This window comes from Puma concolor, chromosome A1 (genome assembly GCF_028749965.1).
Source record: "Puma concolor isolate L17-30 chromosome A1, mPumCon1.1.hap2, whole genome shotgun sequence".
Classification (NCBI taxonomy): Eukaryota; Metazoa; Chordata; class Mammalia; order Carnivora; family Felidae; genus Puma; species Puma concolor.
Window position 1 is genome coordinate 240,276,132 of NC_141667.1, and position 15,962 is coordinate 240,292,093.

General features: G+C 44.9%; 1 protein-coding gene across 6 annotated transcripts; it reads right to left on the reverse strand.

The window, feature by feature from the left end:
• Positions 1-4,979: 4,979 nt before the first annotated feature.
• On the reverse strand, positions 4,980-11,268 carry SAP18 (Sin3A associated protein 18). Of its 6 annotated transcripts, none has more exons than XM_086715251.1 (4): positions 10,903-11,204; positions 10,611-10,720; positions 5,643-5,664; positions 4,980-5,383 (listed from the first exon to the last, which is right to left on the reverse strand). In XM_086715251.1, exons 1-4 carry the CDS (start codon positions 11,187-11,189, stop codon positions 5,227-5,229), a joined length of 576 nt encoding a protein of 191 aa, XP_086571377.1. In that variant the 5' UTR covers positions 11,190-11,204; the 3' UTR covers positions 4,980-5,226. The 6 variants fall into 6 exon arrangements, with proteins under 6 accessions (XP_086571377.1, XP_086571374.1, XP_086571370.1 ...); XM_086715248.1 differs by having other exon boundaries at positions 5,643-5,765; positions 10,896-11,204; XM_086715244.1 differs by having other exon boundaries at positions 5,643-5,765; positions 10,878-11,204.
• Positions 11,269-15,962: the final 4,694 nt, after the last annotated feature.

Genomic DNA, 15,962 nt, shown 5'->3' on the forward strand with positions numbered 1-15,962 from the left:
TCCGGTCGCCTGCTTTTTTCGCGGCGGCCCCTCGACTTCCATTTGCCCGAAACTTCTCCCCCCGACGCTTTCCACTTTTCCCCCATGGCCCTAGTTCCCGTTACTTCGCGCTGCGATGCTTCCAGCTTACTAAGCTCCGAGGGTTAGGATCCGGCGAGCCTGTCTCCTGGCTTAAAACCCCTCAGCGTCCCCCTGTGCTTTCGAAATGAAACCCAAGATCTCTGAGGCGGCCTCCGCGGCCCTATTCGATCTGACTGACCTTGGGCCACTTCTCCCTCTTCGCTCGCAGCTCGTGCTCTCCGCACAGGCCAACTCGCCTTTTCCGCCCCTTCCTGCCGCGGGGCCCCACACACACTGCTCTCGGAGGAACTTTCCCCGGCCGCCCCGCTTAGCGAATGCCCTCCCGTGGCTGGAGGTTCCGCCTCAGTCCGCCCACCACCGGCCTTTAAGGGGAAACGGCATTCCAGGTTTCCCGGAAGGACTCACAGCCGAGCCCCGGGCCACAGCGGCCGGCGCCGGGCCTTTGGCGCACGTCAAGCCTGCGAGGGCCGATCCCGGGACTTCGGGGAACCGCCGGTGAACGAAACCGCGCGCCCATTGCCTCGACGTGCCGAGACGCACGGCCGCGGCTGCCAGCCGCCATCTTCTCACCGCGAAGGGGACGGAGCCCCGGCCGGAGAGCGCGAGTCGAGGGGTGACAGCGCCGAGCCCGATCTTCCGGCCGGGCCCGCAGCCGGCCAGCTCCGGCCTGGGGCCTTTCGGTCAAATGCTTCACAAGCTCCTCTGCCTCGCTAGCTGGAGTTTCCTGGCCATTTCAGAGGCATTTGGGGCCATCTGCCTCCGGTCTCGGGGTAAATGTCACTCTCTCCCCGGTCCCGCCTCGTTCTTTCTGAGCACCGTATTTTCACCCTTCACGACGGGCGGCAGAATTTGTGGTATGTTTGGGTGTACGTTTTTGTCGCTACGAACGGACCGCGAGCTCGAAGACGGCAAGGACCTTGGTTGCTTTTGTTCATGTAGACACCCAGCAACTTAAGCTACTGAAACAGTGGTAACGTCTTACTATGCGAGGCACGGTTCTAAACACGTGAACCAATTTAATTCTTGGATCAACTCCTACGAAGGATCGGGTACTCTCATGCCAACGTGCACATGAGCAAACCGTGGCTCTACTCTAGTGCCTGACTTTCCTTTGCCAGGTCCCGCGTCCCAGCCCAGATCCCGCTTCCAATTCTTTCTGCTGGCCTCACATCTCTGGACGTGTTCCCTCCCCCTTGCCCTCTGCCGCTACTGCGATTCGCACCTCAATTACCGCAGTGGCATCAGACATTTCCTTTGTATCTACTCCAGCCACCAGGCACTTCAGCGCCTACCTCCCCACATCCGTGCCTTTGCCCTTGCCAGATCCCACATGGGGGACAGAAATCCGACCCAGCTGCCCTTAGGAGCTGGACAAGCTCCAGTGCCATTTTCAGCAGTGATTACCTTCGTCGTGACACCTTCCGACCCACCTGTTACCAGTTACACTTCCGTGACTAGACTGGAAGACTTTTTTAAAAAAATTTTTATTTTTATTTTTGAAGGCGAGACAGCGAGAAAGACACAGAATGTGGATGGGGGAGGGGCAGAGAGGGAGACAGAATCGGAAGCGGACTCCAGGCTCCGAGCGCTCAGCACGGAGTCCGACGCGGGGCTCGACCTCACAAACCGAGCTGTGAGATCGTGACCGGAGCCGAAGCCAGATGCGCAACTGACTCGGCGGCCAGGCACCCCTAGACTGGAAGACTCTCTAAGCATCCGTATGTGGCTCAGGCTTATTGGTGTACTGCCAGGCCCAGGCACCTGCTATCCGACGGGCACTCGTTACATGTATTCTGTCCCGGCAAAGTACTGAGAAGCACGAGGGGAGCTGAAGTAATCAGGAACAGCACAGGTCCCAACAACGCCCAACAGGGACTCTACAATTGACAGGTGTGAAAAATGCCTCGGGAGGTTCACCTCCTTCACAACTGAAACTGCTTTAATTTCATCAACTCCCATCTGAACTTTTCTTAGGAGCTGCTAGCCTGGACAGGAAATTCTGACAACCGAAGGCACAAAACAAGGGGCCACAAATGCTTTTTTTCTTCTTCCTTAGTAAATAGCACTTTAACTGAATATTCACCATGACGCACACTCAGCAGCATTTCATTGGCTCCTCCCCACAAACTCAAGGTTGGTTTTGTAATAACACCTTTCTATAATAAATTCTGCATAACATTCCCAGGATCACGATTTCTGTTTAACAGAATTATTTTCTTAGTATTTAGTATTAAAATTGCTTTTTAGGCTTGAGCTTATTCCCCTGCCAGGGATTACGGCGGGGGGGGGGGGGGGAGAAAATCCCTGAGAAACAGACTTCCTTCGGGTTTGGTTCCGCTGCGGGCTCCAAGAAACTACAGCTATCGGCAAAACCACCCACAGTCAAGCAGCAAAATACAAATCGGAACACACGGACCCCGTCCGGCTGCTCTGAAACTCTCGGCTGGGAGCTCTGGTTTCACTCACGATGGGTGGCTTGGTTTGTACAAACACTGAAACCAGTCTACATACTCCAGACGACTGGCCCCTGGGAGAAACCAGTTGTGGCGGGGAGATTTCCTGCAGGAAGCAGCCCTGCAACGTGAGTGGGAGCCAGGCTGCAGAGGCGAGAATGAAAGAAATCGCCAAAGAACCCTACTTGGGGGAACGTACGTTTCAGCTTTTGCTGGGTACCTGGGTGCGCGTGTGCCCCACAGCGGTGCCCGCTTGAAGCAGGCCCCCACCTGATCACTAGATGGAACCACAGTCTCCGTAGCTTGGCTGTCAAGGTTCAGTGAGGAAACGCAGCCAAGTTCCTCGTGCCGGGCACAGCCCAGCACTGACTGTAATTCTGAGCAGCTGTTTCCGGGTGCTGCCTCCTCAGTTTCCCCAAAACCAAGTCTGGAATTCGTGTCTGATTGAATAGAAAGAGGCAGGCTAAGTTCAGCTCTTTATTTAAGAATAACAGCGCTTAAATTTTAGAATTTTCAACCTAAGCTAACAGTTTAATAGCTCTCTCTCCCCCTCACAGGCCTGCGCGTGCTCACACACACGTGCACACCGCTGTCTCAAACGTCACCTGAGCCAGGGATCACTATGGATAGGACGGTCCCAGTCGTGTTTTGTAAAACCTAAATAGAATGTAATGGCGAGACTCCCTATTGAACATCTGGTAAATACCTCAAAATGCCAAGTTCACATACACTGTGAGGAAACTGGCAAGTTATTACAGGCAACACGTGAACTACAACACATACTCCAAAGGGAAAATTTCAACTCCAAAATACCCTAAGAGCAAGCGAGGCAGTCAGGATGCTACGCACTGAGCACGGTGCTGTCACGGTGACCATTTATTTCTATTTTGTATTTAAGGAAGCGGCTCAGTTACTTACCCAAAGCCATACTTACCAAAGCCAAACGTAAACAAGGACTAAGTACAAGTCTTCTGATTCTTAGCATTATAGTCAGTAATAAGTTCATTAGATAGTCCTTAACTGTACTTTCGGTGGAAGACCGCAATCTTTAAAGGGAAAATTCCACGTTGGAACCAAGCAAATAAACCACTTTAAAACTACTAAGACAATAACCTGGAATTACAGGAGAGCCCTCACTGCGGTTCACATCATGGGAAACACTGTCTTACGAAGGTCCTGAATTTAGTTCCTGCTTTTGCCGTCTGCACAGTAAATCAGTTTCTTCCCACACACAGGAAGGGACCATGGCTCTTCTTCTCAAAAAAAAAAAAAAAAAAAAAAGGTTGAAATTACTTTTATGACCTCCAGAACTCAAGTCCATCTAGTCTGAATGAATACAGAATCTAAGAGTTTGGGGTAAACTTCAGAGAAGAGGCCCGAGATTAGATCTAAGCTCCAAGCTGGTCTCTGCCGCCTGGTGACGGCCTTCGCGATGGGGGGCCCATCCCGTCACATTTAAAAGGCTGCTTCTGTGTGTACAAAACGACTGCAGTCGGACTCTGAAATCCACTGCCAGCACCTCGTCTTTCATTCTGGAATATACGCCTTCCATTTCCTCCCGTAATCCACTAACGTAATTTAGGCTTATTCCACAGCGGCCACATGGTCCATACACTTCAAGACGGGGACAAGAGTGCCACGGAAGACCGGTTCCAGTTGTGACTAAACTCGACCTTACGGAAAACAGGTAGGACTTCCGGTCACTTACAGGTCAGGCCTTTGCAGACGCTTGATCCTGTGTGCCATCATCCCTCTTTCACAAACACACACAGATTCAAGCAACGGGTCCGCGGCTGCGGAGCTCCTGGTGCAACCAGATCACGTCATCCCAGCCGGTCTTCGGCATCACGCTGGCGGACCCTCCAACCACATACTCATACGCAAGCCCGTTCCCCCCCACCCCCCCCCTCACCGGCACCGTCAACGGGACGCAAGAGTATCTCCTACTGTTCCACTGGGCCTCCTCCCTGGCTCTGCTCCCAGGTCTCAAGATTCTGCTTTCATCCCTCCCTCCATTTTCAGATCTTCAAGGGAAACCTTTCCACCCTCACCTAAGTTCTCACCCTGATTTCCTCGCTAGTGGTTCCTGTCTTCAAAATGCCTATTCTCCCCATTTTTAAGACCGAAAACGCCCCGTGGCACCCATCCTCCTCTAACTTTTTATGTCACCGTACCTTGACTCAGACGGCGCGATCTCTTCCAGCACACATGGCTTCTTCAACTCGCTTCGGCTCGTGCTCCCGCAAGAGGCCTCCGCCAGCCACCTCACCCTAGTTCTACCTGCACGGAGCGGCCGGGCCACGAGCTCACACTCTATTTCGTGCGATACCACGGCTGTGTCACTCTGCCCCACTCGGGCTTCAACACAACATCCTCCACTACTCGGCATAAACCCCAAATGCTAATTAAACCCTGTTCCCATCGCCATGAACTTTCACACTCCGGTTGATTGCACACATGTATTTGACAATACAGTTTTACATCGGATGCTAAGAGCACTTTTCTTCGTTATTTTATGGAAGGACCAGAAACACGGACGTTCTGTTAATACCCAACACAGCCAAATCTAATTCCTAAGGAGACGCATTACAATTCGTTTAGAGTTTAAAGGCTTAATGGCAATGACGAGGGGAGGAAAAAGTTTATTTTACATAACTGAACGAAAAATAATTCAAGGAATAGTAAATAAAATTTAATATGGTCTCATGCGCCCTGAAGGAGGCGGTGCCCGATTTGGAGGGGTGATTGCTATGTCCAGATAGTCTCCTATTTGGAACTTCTGCGACTGCAGGGTCATGGAGTCATCAGTCCCCTTCCTCCCAGACATGGTGCTGCCAATCTCCTTTACTCTGCAGAAAAGGAGACCAACTGTTAATGGATCACAGACCAACGAAGCTAAATATGCAAAGTAAACACTGGACTGGATTCGCTCCATTATCTTATGGCACAGTTATAAATTAATTACTACATTAAGCTGAACCAGACGTTAAGATAATATAAATTTATTTTCTGCCCAATAGGAGGCTCATTAAAAGGGGTTATCCCTATCAATTAAAACATATCAAAGCCAAAAAGATTACAGGAATTAAAAAATTAAAAGTTACCTACCGATAGCCAGGCCTTTTAGGATCTGTAAAAACAATTGCAAAATTGAAGTGTGTGCCCTTCTTTCTAGCTTCTGGGTAGACTTCTTTTACTAAACTAGTCAGTTCTTTCAAAGTTGCATCCATCCTGAATTTTTTTTAAAAAAACATTACATTTGATTAATCAACAATATAACAGTAATATAGCAAGGATATTGACATATAATGAGTTAATTATGTGTGTCTGGATTGTGACCGTTAGAATTGAGGCTGTCAAGGTCTTATACTTATTATTTTTTTTAGGATTTTATTTTTAAGCATTCTCAAAACACACAACGCAGGGCTCAAACTCAGAACCCTGAGATCAGGAGTCACAAGCTCTACCGACGGAGTCAGCCGGGCCCCCTATACTTAATTTTAAAGCGGCTAATACTATTTGCCCCATAAACGCCCCTTACCAGCCTCAATGACTGAAATTTTGATGAACTAAAGTCAGACTTTTAGTGCCAAAAGGGACTTTAAGGAATTACACCTGCTATCTTTCATTGCTATGTAACGTCTTTCTGGGCTAGTGATTTACCTCCTTAAGAATAACTAATCCAAATTAACCTAAACACTTAAAATAACTGTATTTCCTTGTTTCTAAAGCATATATACTTTTCCACATTTTATCATGTCTAAAGTTGAAATGCATCTTAGACTCAATGACAGGAAAGCATTTTTGTAAAGGTGTAACGGTTTTTCTTTCTAAGATGGAATCTTAAGAGTTCTATAGATGACGGAGCCAGAAGGCCAATGAAACATGAAATTTTCTTTAGACTAAGCAGAGGCTCCTTTGACAATACATATTCTTGCCCTGAAACGATGTGAACTCAGAACTTAATGGATGATGCGGAACTGAAACAACTTTGCCTATAAGGTGCTATAAGATGAAACAAGGACACCAGACACTCTTCAAAAGCATCACCCCCAGAACAATGCCCTTGCCCTCTTACCACTGAAACTACCAAGACCGACTCAGCCGCTCAGGTCATAAGCCTAAAAGCACTGTTAAGTTCTTCCCATCTCTGTTGTTTCTGCCTCCTAAACACAGATCGAATCGTCTTCTCCACTCCCCACCACCACTGCCTTATTTCCACCTCATTACGGAACTCCGTATATGTTGCCTTCAACTCCTCTCCATCTCGGTTTTTAAACGTTTCTGTATAAAACTTCTGTCACACAAGGGACAGCTGTTCCCACCTCCAGGGGAGGAGTCCAATCACGTGGAGGACGGCACAGAGCACACCCGTGCCTTCCAGCAGGAGCAGTAGGCCCAGGATGTCAACCTACTGCATGTTGTGTGGGTACTGGGGTTGCCCAGACGGACCCGGCTCACACAGACCACGGAGGGAACGATGCTTTACTCGCACAGAGAAAAGACAACACAAGACTGGCTTGAGAGTGCGGGTCCCTCAGCGCCAGCAGGTCTCGCCCTGGAGCTGATGCGCCGACAGTCTGCACGCACCCTTCCTGTGCTGCAGGTAAAGGACCCCTGGGAACAGACACTGCAGTGGGGCCGGTCAGGTGCCAGACAACGGCACAGCAAACCCAGAACAGGGAAAGGTACTGCCAAAGAGACACGTCCAGCACAGGCTGTGAGGGTTCTTATCTCTTTGGGGAAAACAAACGAACAAACAAGTAAAAAAGCTCCAGGCCCAGGACACTCTTATGCAGCCACGCAAGGATGGGGCGAGAAGCTGCGCATGACTGCCTTTCTCCACTTGACACACTTTACAGAGGAGGAAAAGCTGCATGCACGAATGCAGTAAATTATATCCCAAATCTCACCCACCAGAAATGACCAGTGATGTTAACACCACTGTAGGCATCTTCTTGTACACATACACAATGAGGCAGAAAAAAAAAACCTTGAAGATTATCAAGCACATTATACTTGATATGTATTATGAAGTTATAATTCAAAAATATAATTCATTCTTCAAATATTATACGTATTTTTAACGAAATTCACCATTGAATTTAACAGAAGAAAAAACAAGTAAAATAGAAGGAATTACAAAATTTCAGATAAAGAGTCACACTGCTACCCTCCTATCACCTCCTAATTTTGTAGCTTTTTTTCTTTTTTAACGGTCAGAGTTCTACTCTATTCTGCAACAACTCCCCTGCCTGTTTTAACTTTGTCCCCGTGAAGTCTGAGATCAAGCTGATTTTTTAATCAGTCTTGGAGGTGACCTTTATTTTCACCTGATGTTAATTATTCCCTGGCACACCTTATATACTAATGCTGTGCACCACAAAGAGTTCTTTCTTCCTTTCCGAAAATACTTCCCATACTGTCATCCTGTCCTAACGAACTGAGGGAATCTGGTTTACATCCGTTATCAGTTCTGACAGTAAATCTCCTACAAGCTTCCAACCTGCCGACGACCGTCTCCCTAAACTAATAGCTGGGAATGCCAAGCGTTGCTTTCTGACCACCAGTCCGAAGCTTGAGTGCATGGATGAAGAAAGAGCTCTCTTGGGAAGAGACTTTGCTTTGTGACTGTAAGAGTCAGTTTTATGCGTCAATGTGGGAAAGCTACAGCCCCAGTTATTCAAACACTAATGTAGGTGTTGCTATAAGGTATTCTGTGTATGTGATGAAAGTCTATAACCAGTTGGCTTTAAATTAAGGAGATTATCCCAGATAATCTGAGTAAGCTTCATTCAATCAATCAGAGTAGGCCCGATTCAATCAGTTGAAAGGCCTTAAGAACAGACGGGAGGCTTCCCTGAATAAGAAATCCAGGTTGCTGTGGGCAGTTTTAGCTCCTGCTCAAGTTCCAGCCTGGCCCTTCCTGCTAGCTCGCCCTACAGATCGGGATCTAGGTACCTAGGCAGTCTCCATAATTATGTGAACCAAAGCCCTTCATGCAGATCTCCTGCTGGTTCGGTTTTTCTGACCGAACCCTGATACAGCTTACCTAACTACTTCTCTTTCAATAAGCTGTTTAATGACCATACAAGCACAGGAGATTTACCACTCCTGTGGCATCTGGCTTATTATTATTACCCCAACTCCATACAGTGCCCTGAACTTCGGCACATTCAGTTTGCTTCTGCTAGGGTCTTCTGGACTGCACTCTTCTTTCTTAGACTTATCTTAGGGCTGCCTATTTAGTCCCTCAGTCTACTTGTACAAATCAAGAAGTCCCAAGATTTATTCACTCATCCTCCTTCAGTACTGCTCTTAGGCAGAGGGGGCAGGGCTCTGTGCTACTATGACACCAACTACTCAGTCTTTCAGAATCTGTCTTTGGCCGTCACTTTGAGATACAACATAGGTGGTCTTTCCTTATTTGGTTGTACTTTAAGGACAGGACAGTCTAGGGAAGAATTTTTTTGTAACTTTTCTGCTGGATTAGGAGCAGAAGGTCTTTGGTAAAATCTCACTCTCCCATCTTCACCCTGAAGTATACTTAGTATTTCTTCATGGGCTTTCTCCACTAGACTGAGCTTCCTGTAGGAAACCACGATACCTTCTTTACTTCATACCCTCAGAATCTAAGCATAGCACCCGGCAAACAGGAACTCTTGTTTGTTGGAAGAAGCATACATTTTCATCTCTGAATAGAGATTTTCATCAACCCTTTAGTAACAGTTCTTCCCTGTAAATTAAATCAATCTCCCTAGAACTTTTATCCTGGAATGATGCTGAACTGGAAGCACACTACAGGGTACCTCCAAAAAGACAAATAAGGTCCCAATGTTTAAAGAATCAAGCTGTACTGTGCTGGGCTCACAGTTTAAAATTACATACCCTTCCAGGACTATAAAATGGTGCGGCTGCTGTGAAAAAGGTTGGTGGTTCCTCAAAAAGTTAAACATGTAACTGTACATTCCAGCAGTCCCATTTCTAGGTATATACCCAAAAGAATTGAAAGCAGGGATTAAACAGATCCAGGTCCATAGCAGCATTATTCACAAAAGCCAAAAAATGGAAACTCAAGCGCTACCAGCAGATAAGTGGACAAAATGTGGTATATCCTACAAGGAAGTATTATTCAGCCATAAAAAGAGAACGAAATACCACACTAAGTGAAATAAAGCAAACACAACAAACACTGTTATGAGTCCACTTGTTTAAGATATCTAGAATAGGCAAATTCATACAGACTACCAGGGCGAAGAAAGGAATGGGGAGTTACTGCTTATTAGGTGTAGAACTTCTGTTGGGGGAAATGAAAAAGCTTTGCTAACAGGTTAAGAGTTGCACAATGTGAATATAGCTGATGCAACGGAGTCCTTACGGTGGCAAATGTAACGCTACATATATCTTTATCACAATAAAGGCATCGTTTTAAGAGTTATTAACCTTCTTCTGCTACTAAACAGCCATTATGATGTGAAACTAAGGAAATACGTGCAGCACTAAAGAGATGTCTGCAGTATGTACTGGCCCCGGACAGACTTGGGGGTATGGAAGGTACCCACCCATGAGAGAAATATTCAGGGACAGGCTTTACTGAACACGCATCACAATGTTTTCCATCAAGCACCAGATCAAAAATCGACCTGTTTTTTCTTTGTTTTCTTTTTTTTAAACGCATGGCACCTAAGGATTAATATCACACATAAATTCTCTCGAGGATAAATATCCCAGGAGTTCCTTTTACTTCCCTTTATCCCATGACCATGAGCCCCTTAAAGAAGGCCGCCGCATTTTCTTTACGTATTATTTCTGTACCCAGCAGCCACAACAAGCGACAGCAATCTTGGGTCTGTCAATTCTTCACAACTCAAAAAAGTTTGAACCTTAAAGGTGTTACAAGACAGGCCCCTTTTACCTACCAGGTAAAACCTCCAACTTTCTGAGAGCTGGGCCCAAAGGCCCCGAGTGGAGGGGAAAAAGCGAAAACACGGAGGACACTTCTTTCCTGGCACAGGGAATTACTTAATGTCCGACCGCCCCCCAGGGCCGCGCCCCCCGCGGCCCCAGCACTCTCACCAAGTGTAGATCTGCAGTTCGCTGGACGGTACGTTTCCGCGGGAGAATTCGTCCATTCGGTGGTGGCGGCCGTTATTGGTGGTGAAAACACGCAGCAGCAGCGGGCACGTCTGGGGGCGAAAGGAGGAAGGGCAGAAGTTAAAGAAAGCGGCTGCGAGCCCACAGCTCCCTTCCCCTCCGGAGGCGTCGCGGCCTCCGAACCGCCCGGGGAGCTGGAATACCGCCGCCTTCGGGCACAGGCCGCGCTCTCCGCCCCGCCAGGCCCACCTCCACCTCTTTCCGGACCCCATACTTTCTCCCGATCGATCGGTTTCTCCGGCTCCTTCTTAATTTCCTCCTGGGTAACGCGCGACTCCACCGCCATCTTCCTCCTACGGCCCGCGAGACGCTCGCTCTGACCTCCGACCCCTGCAGCGAGCATGAGCACGAAGTCTCTCGCGAGGAGAAGCTCGAGGCTTTATAGAGGACCAGAGGAGGAGGGGCGGGGCGTTTGCCGGCGCAGGCGCAACTCATTGTGCGGCGCGGGAGCTCGGGTCCGGCCGCGCCTGCGTGTTGCGTCCTCAGGAAAAAGGCGGGCATTGGCGTCCGCGGGGCGGAGCTTCTGCGGGAGGCGGTCGTTCGCAGGCCGTTGGTAGCCTGGGAATTTATTACCTGAAATATTCACGGGCCAAAGAAGCCTACGGTGGCACTTTTCGCATGTAATGAATAAGTTAACAAACGCAAAACTCTTACGAGTGGTACAGGAGGTAAGTAAGCAAAAACATGACTTTATTAGCAAAGTATCGAACTCTTTAGTAAAGGAATAACAAGTTGTGTAACACACCCTTGAACAGTAAATGCTCACGGAATAGTTGTCTGTATGGGGGAAAAGTGAAGTGAGCCATTCCCCCACCACAATAACACGATTTCGGATGGATCGAAGACTTGAAAATGAACAGCAAAACTAGAGCTTTTGGGATATAAACCATCTTCGTGACCTATGGATTGGGATACGTGATACTAACCAGAAAAGATTGATAAATCTGACTAAATTGGAAAAACAAAACAAAACCTGACCTTCAAAATTCATCATAAAGAAAGAAAAACATAAACCACAGAGTGGGAAAAAATATCTGTGATGCATGTGATTGGCAAAAACTAGTGTCCAAGATATATAAAGAATAGGACAGACATCCCAATAGAAAATGGGCAAAATAACTGAACAGGTGCTTTTAAAATGAAGAATTCCAAATGGCCAATAAACATATAAGGTGCTCAGGAATAATTATCCAGGGAATGCATTAAAACCATAGTAATTGGCTTGAATTGATTGGTTCGAAACAAACTACACTCACTAGCTTGGCAAAAATTAGAAACTCTGACATTTGCTGGCAGACTTAATGGGAATTCTCCGATGCTGGTGATGAATGTGTAAACTGGTATACCTACTTTGGAAAGTGGCTTAGGGTTATTTAGTAAAGTTGAATATATGTATACTTTAGATCTATAATTCCACTCCTTGGTATATGCCCTAGAGAAGATCTTGCTGAAGTGTATCCAGAGACATTACAATAATGTTCTTGGCAGTTTTGTTCGTAAGAACAAAAAGCTAGAAACAACCCCAGTTCCGTCATGAGTACAATGAATCATGAGTTCAGTGACTCACGGTATACCGTACAGCAACAAAAGTGCCGAACAGCAATGGAACACCGTATGGCAACAAAAATGAACTACAGCTACATGAAACTACAACTATGAAACAACAGGAATTTCGCAAACATCATAGTGGCTATATGGCATCAAAGCTAGAAGAATATATATACTGTGTGAATCCATTTTCATAACATTCAAAAGCAATCAATACTAAACTATACTGTTCAGGATGCATCCCCAGGTGATAAAACTATAAAAAGAAAAGCAATGAACTAATCACAGAAGTCAGAATGGGAATTACCTCTGAGAAAAGAAGAGTACGGTGATGGGGGTGTGTGCAAAGAAGGTGCTTCTGAAGTATTGGCAACATTCTTTTTTTTTTTTTTTTTTTACCTTTATGGTGGTTACACAGTTGTTAGATTTTAAATTATTCTTTAAGCAGTATGTTTGTGTTTTATACTCTTCTGTATGAATACTATATCTTGCTATTTAAAAAAAAAAAAAAGCCCATCCCAAAAGAATGCCTATCAATTGATAAAAAAAAAAAATTTTCAAACAGTCCATTAGAAAAACGGGCACGAGTCATGATGGGCATTTCATAGGGGAGAAGAAACACAAATTACATGTAAACATTTGAAAAGCTGCCCAATCTCGTGAATAATCATAGAAATGCACATTTGAACCACAACTACATTTTACTCAGATTGGCCAAAATGTAAAAATCTGACAACCAAGTTCTGGCAAGGATATGGAGAAAATGGAATTCTTATAGACCACTCTCATCCACTGTGGAAAGACTGGTGTTACCTAGAAAGATTGGCTTTATGCACAACTTAAGATACCAGTTGTATTTGTATTTGTATACAGTTATATTTGTTTACCCAGAGAAATAGTCACATGTGAGCACCAGGCAACATGTTGAACAACATTGAAACATTTATTCTTCATAACTAGAAAAAATCTGAATGTCTACCCAGAATATATTCATAAAATGAAATTTCATAAAGATTTGAAAATGGATGAATGCATCCATATGCTTATTTAAAAAGTAGACTAAAAAAAGCAAGTCACAGAACAATACATACAATAGGATTCAATTTATGGAAAGTTAAAAAATAGGAACCTTCTCTCCCCCTTCCCCCAAATGCTGTTTAGGAAAACAAACACAAAGTGGTAAAACTATAAAGAAAAGCAAGGCAGTGATTAACACTAAATTCAGGACAGTGTTACTTCTGAGTGTAAGCTAGGGTAATGCAATTTATGAAGGGCACCTAGGGAGCTTCTAATGGACTAGCTAGCATTTTCTCACTAGAGGGGTTTTGTGGCGGGGGGGGGGGGGGGGGGGGGCTCATTGGTCACATTGTGGCCATACGTTTTAAATACTCTTGTGTGTGTGATTTAAATCTCTGTTAAAAAAAAAAGTGTTTTAACTGCTTAAAGATGGGTCCTTGCATGAAGTGAATATTCAGTTTTTAAAAAGATCTTTAAATTTTCTCCCCAGTTTTATGATTCTATTTTCTTAATTTTTTTTACTTAAGCTTTTATTTTAGTTCCAGTTAACATACAGTGTCATGTTCGTTTCAGGTGTACAGTGTAGTGATTCAACACTTCCATACATCACCCAGGGCTCATCACAAATATGCTCCTTTCTCCCCATCACTTACTTCAAAACTTCCATAGTATAAAAATATAGACACATGAGGGCACTGTAATCAATCAATTAAAGGAACAACAATGAAAGTGGGGAAATGAAGAACCGCACAACGTATTATTGGCATTATTGGGGAGGCATAGTGGGGAGGCATTATTGGGGAGTTTCTTAGACGTAAGCTCTCATTTGGACCTTTCCAAATGACAGGCCCTCATCAAAACAGAATTTCCCAGTACCTTGAAGCAGTGGAACCGCAGGTACAGTTTAGAAGTTAAGGTGGATTTTCAGCATGCTTCAATCCACCTACTTGAGCTTCTAGATCCAGCTCTGAACACAAATTATAATATTTAAGTATATGTGTCTGTTCTCTTTAGAATTTACACGCATGAGTATTACACTTGTAGGTATATGCCCCAAAGAATTGAAAGCAGGGACTCCAATCAGTATTTGAATACCAGTGTTCATAACAGCATTAGTCACAATAGTCAAAAGGTGAAAACAACCTAGTGTCTCTCAACCGATGAATTGATACACATTAACGGAATATTATTCAGTCTTAAGAAAGAATGAGGTACTGATACATGCCAACAAGGATAAAGCTTGAAAACATTATGCCAAGTGAAATAAGCCAGACACGACAGAGCAAATATTGTATGATTCCACGCATATGAAGCACTCATAATAGGGAAAATCAGAGAGACAGAAAGTAAAATAAATGTCACCTGGGCCTGGGGAGGTGGGGGGGGGGGATGGGAAATTACTGTCTAACGATACAGAGTTTCTCCTGGGGACGATGAAAAGTTCTGAAAGTGAATAATGGTGATAATTGCACAACGTTGTGAATATACTTAATGCCACTGAATTGTGTGCCTAAAAATGGTTAAAATTACAAATTCCGCGTTATATTTTGCCACAACAAAAAATGTTTAAAGAATGAACATTTGAGATATGTGTCTCCGCCCGTCCTCTTCGCTCTTCTTCTGAAACATGTTTTGGCATTTTCAATCAGGGCTCAAGTAGATTACCCTAATTAAAATCAGAAATATGTAAGGTGAAGTTTTATAGAATCTGCCTCAGTCAATCACTATAACTCCATGGCTTTTTCTGCTGTTGAGATTCAGAAGGACAGCTTTCTGATGGCAGGAAACAGATATTCATGAACGTGTACAAACTGTTTCTGGAAGAGATTTAGTGGAATATATTTTTCATAAAATTTTCTGACTCTTTTTTTACAAAAGCTGTGGGTTGTAAATCTGGATATTTCTGGGGAGTTATGAAACCTTTTTAAAATCTCTTCAGGTGCATCTGTGGGAGACTAGGTATATGACATTTATAAGCACAATATTTATGGGTTCTTTTTTTGGACAGAAGTGTATGTAAATACTCTCAGTAAAGCATCTGCTTGTTACCAAGAGTAGCAAAAATATGTGTATTTCCATAACGATTCCTAGAAAAATTAAGCCTAGAAGCAGTATAATTACTACTTAGAAGATACATTGTTTTATGTTTCCCTAAAAGTTGTATTTTTACAAATAAGCATACATGCCTGCTTGGCATCAGCCCTAAAAGCAATGCCGCCATGAGCCAGTCCTGACACTCCTAGCTGGTCTCTGTGTCACCCCTTCAGCCATTGCTCACACTAAAACCAGAGAGGCAGTGTTTGTAAAGGCTGTTCCCACTAAAATGTGCTCTGGGGGATGGTTTTGAGAATCCACTTTTTTTGTTTATTTTAATTAAAGGCTTTTGTTTTTAAGTAATCTCTACACCCAACGTGGGGCTTGAACTCACAACCCTGAGATCAAGAGTCGCACACTCCACTGACTGAGCCAGCCAGGCGCCTCTGGAATCCACTTTTTAACTAGCTTCTCAGGTTGTTCTGAGAACCATCTCATTTACAGTACATTTTAAGCCAAGGGAATGAGGGCACATTGGCATTTCAGAGGGTTGAAATATCTCTCACTTTACCCCCTACTTTAAGCATTTGAATGATTAGATTGATAATCGTTTTTAAACAGACATCCTCATCCTCAAGAGTCTGCAGTGTCGACAACATATTCACCAGAAGCAAA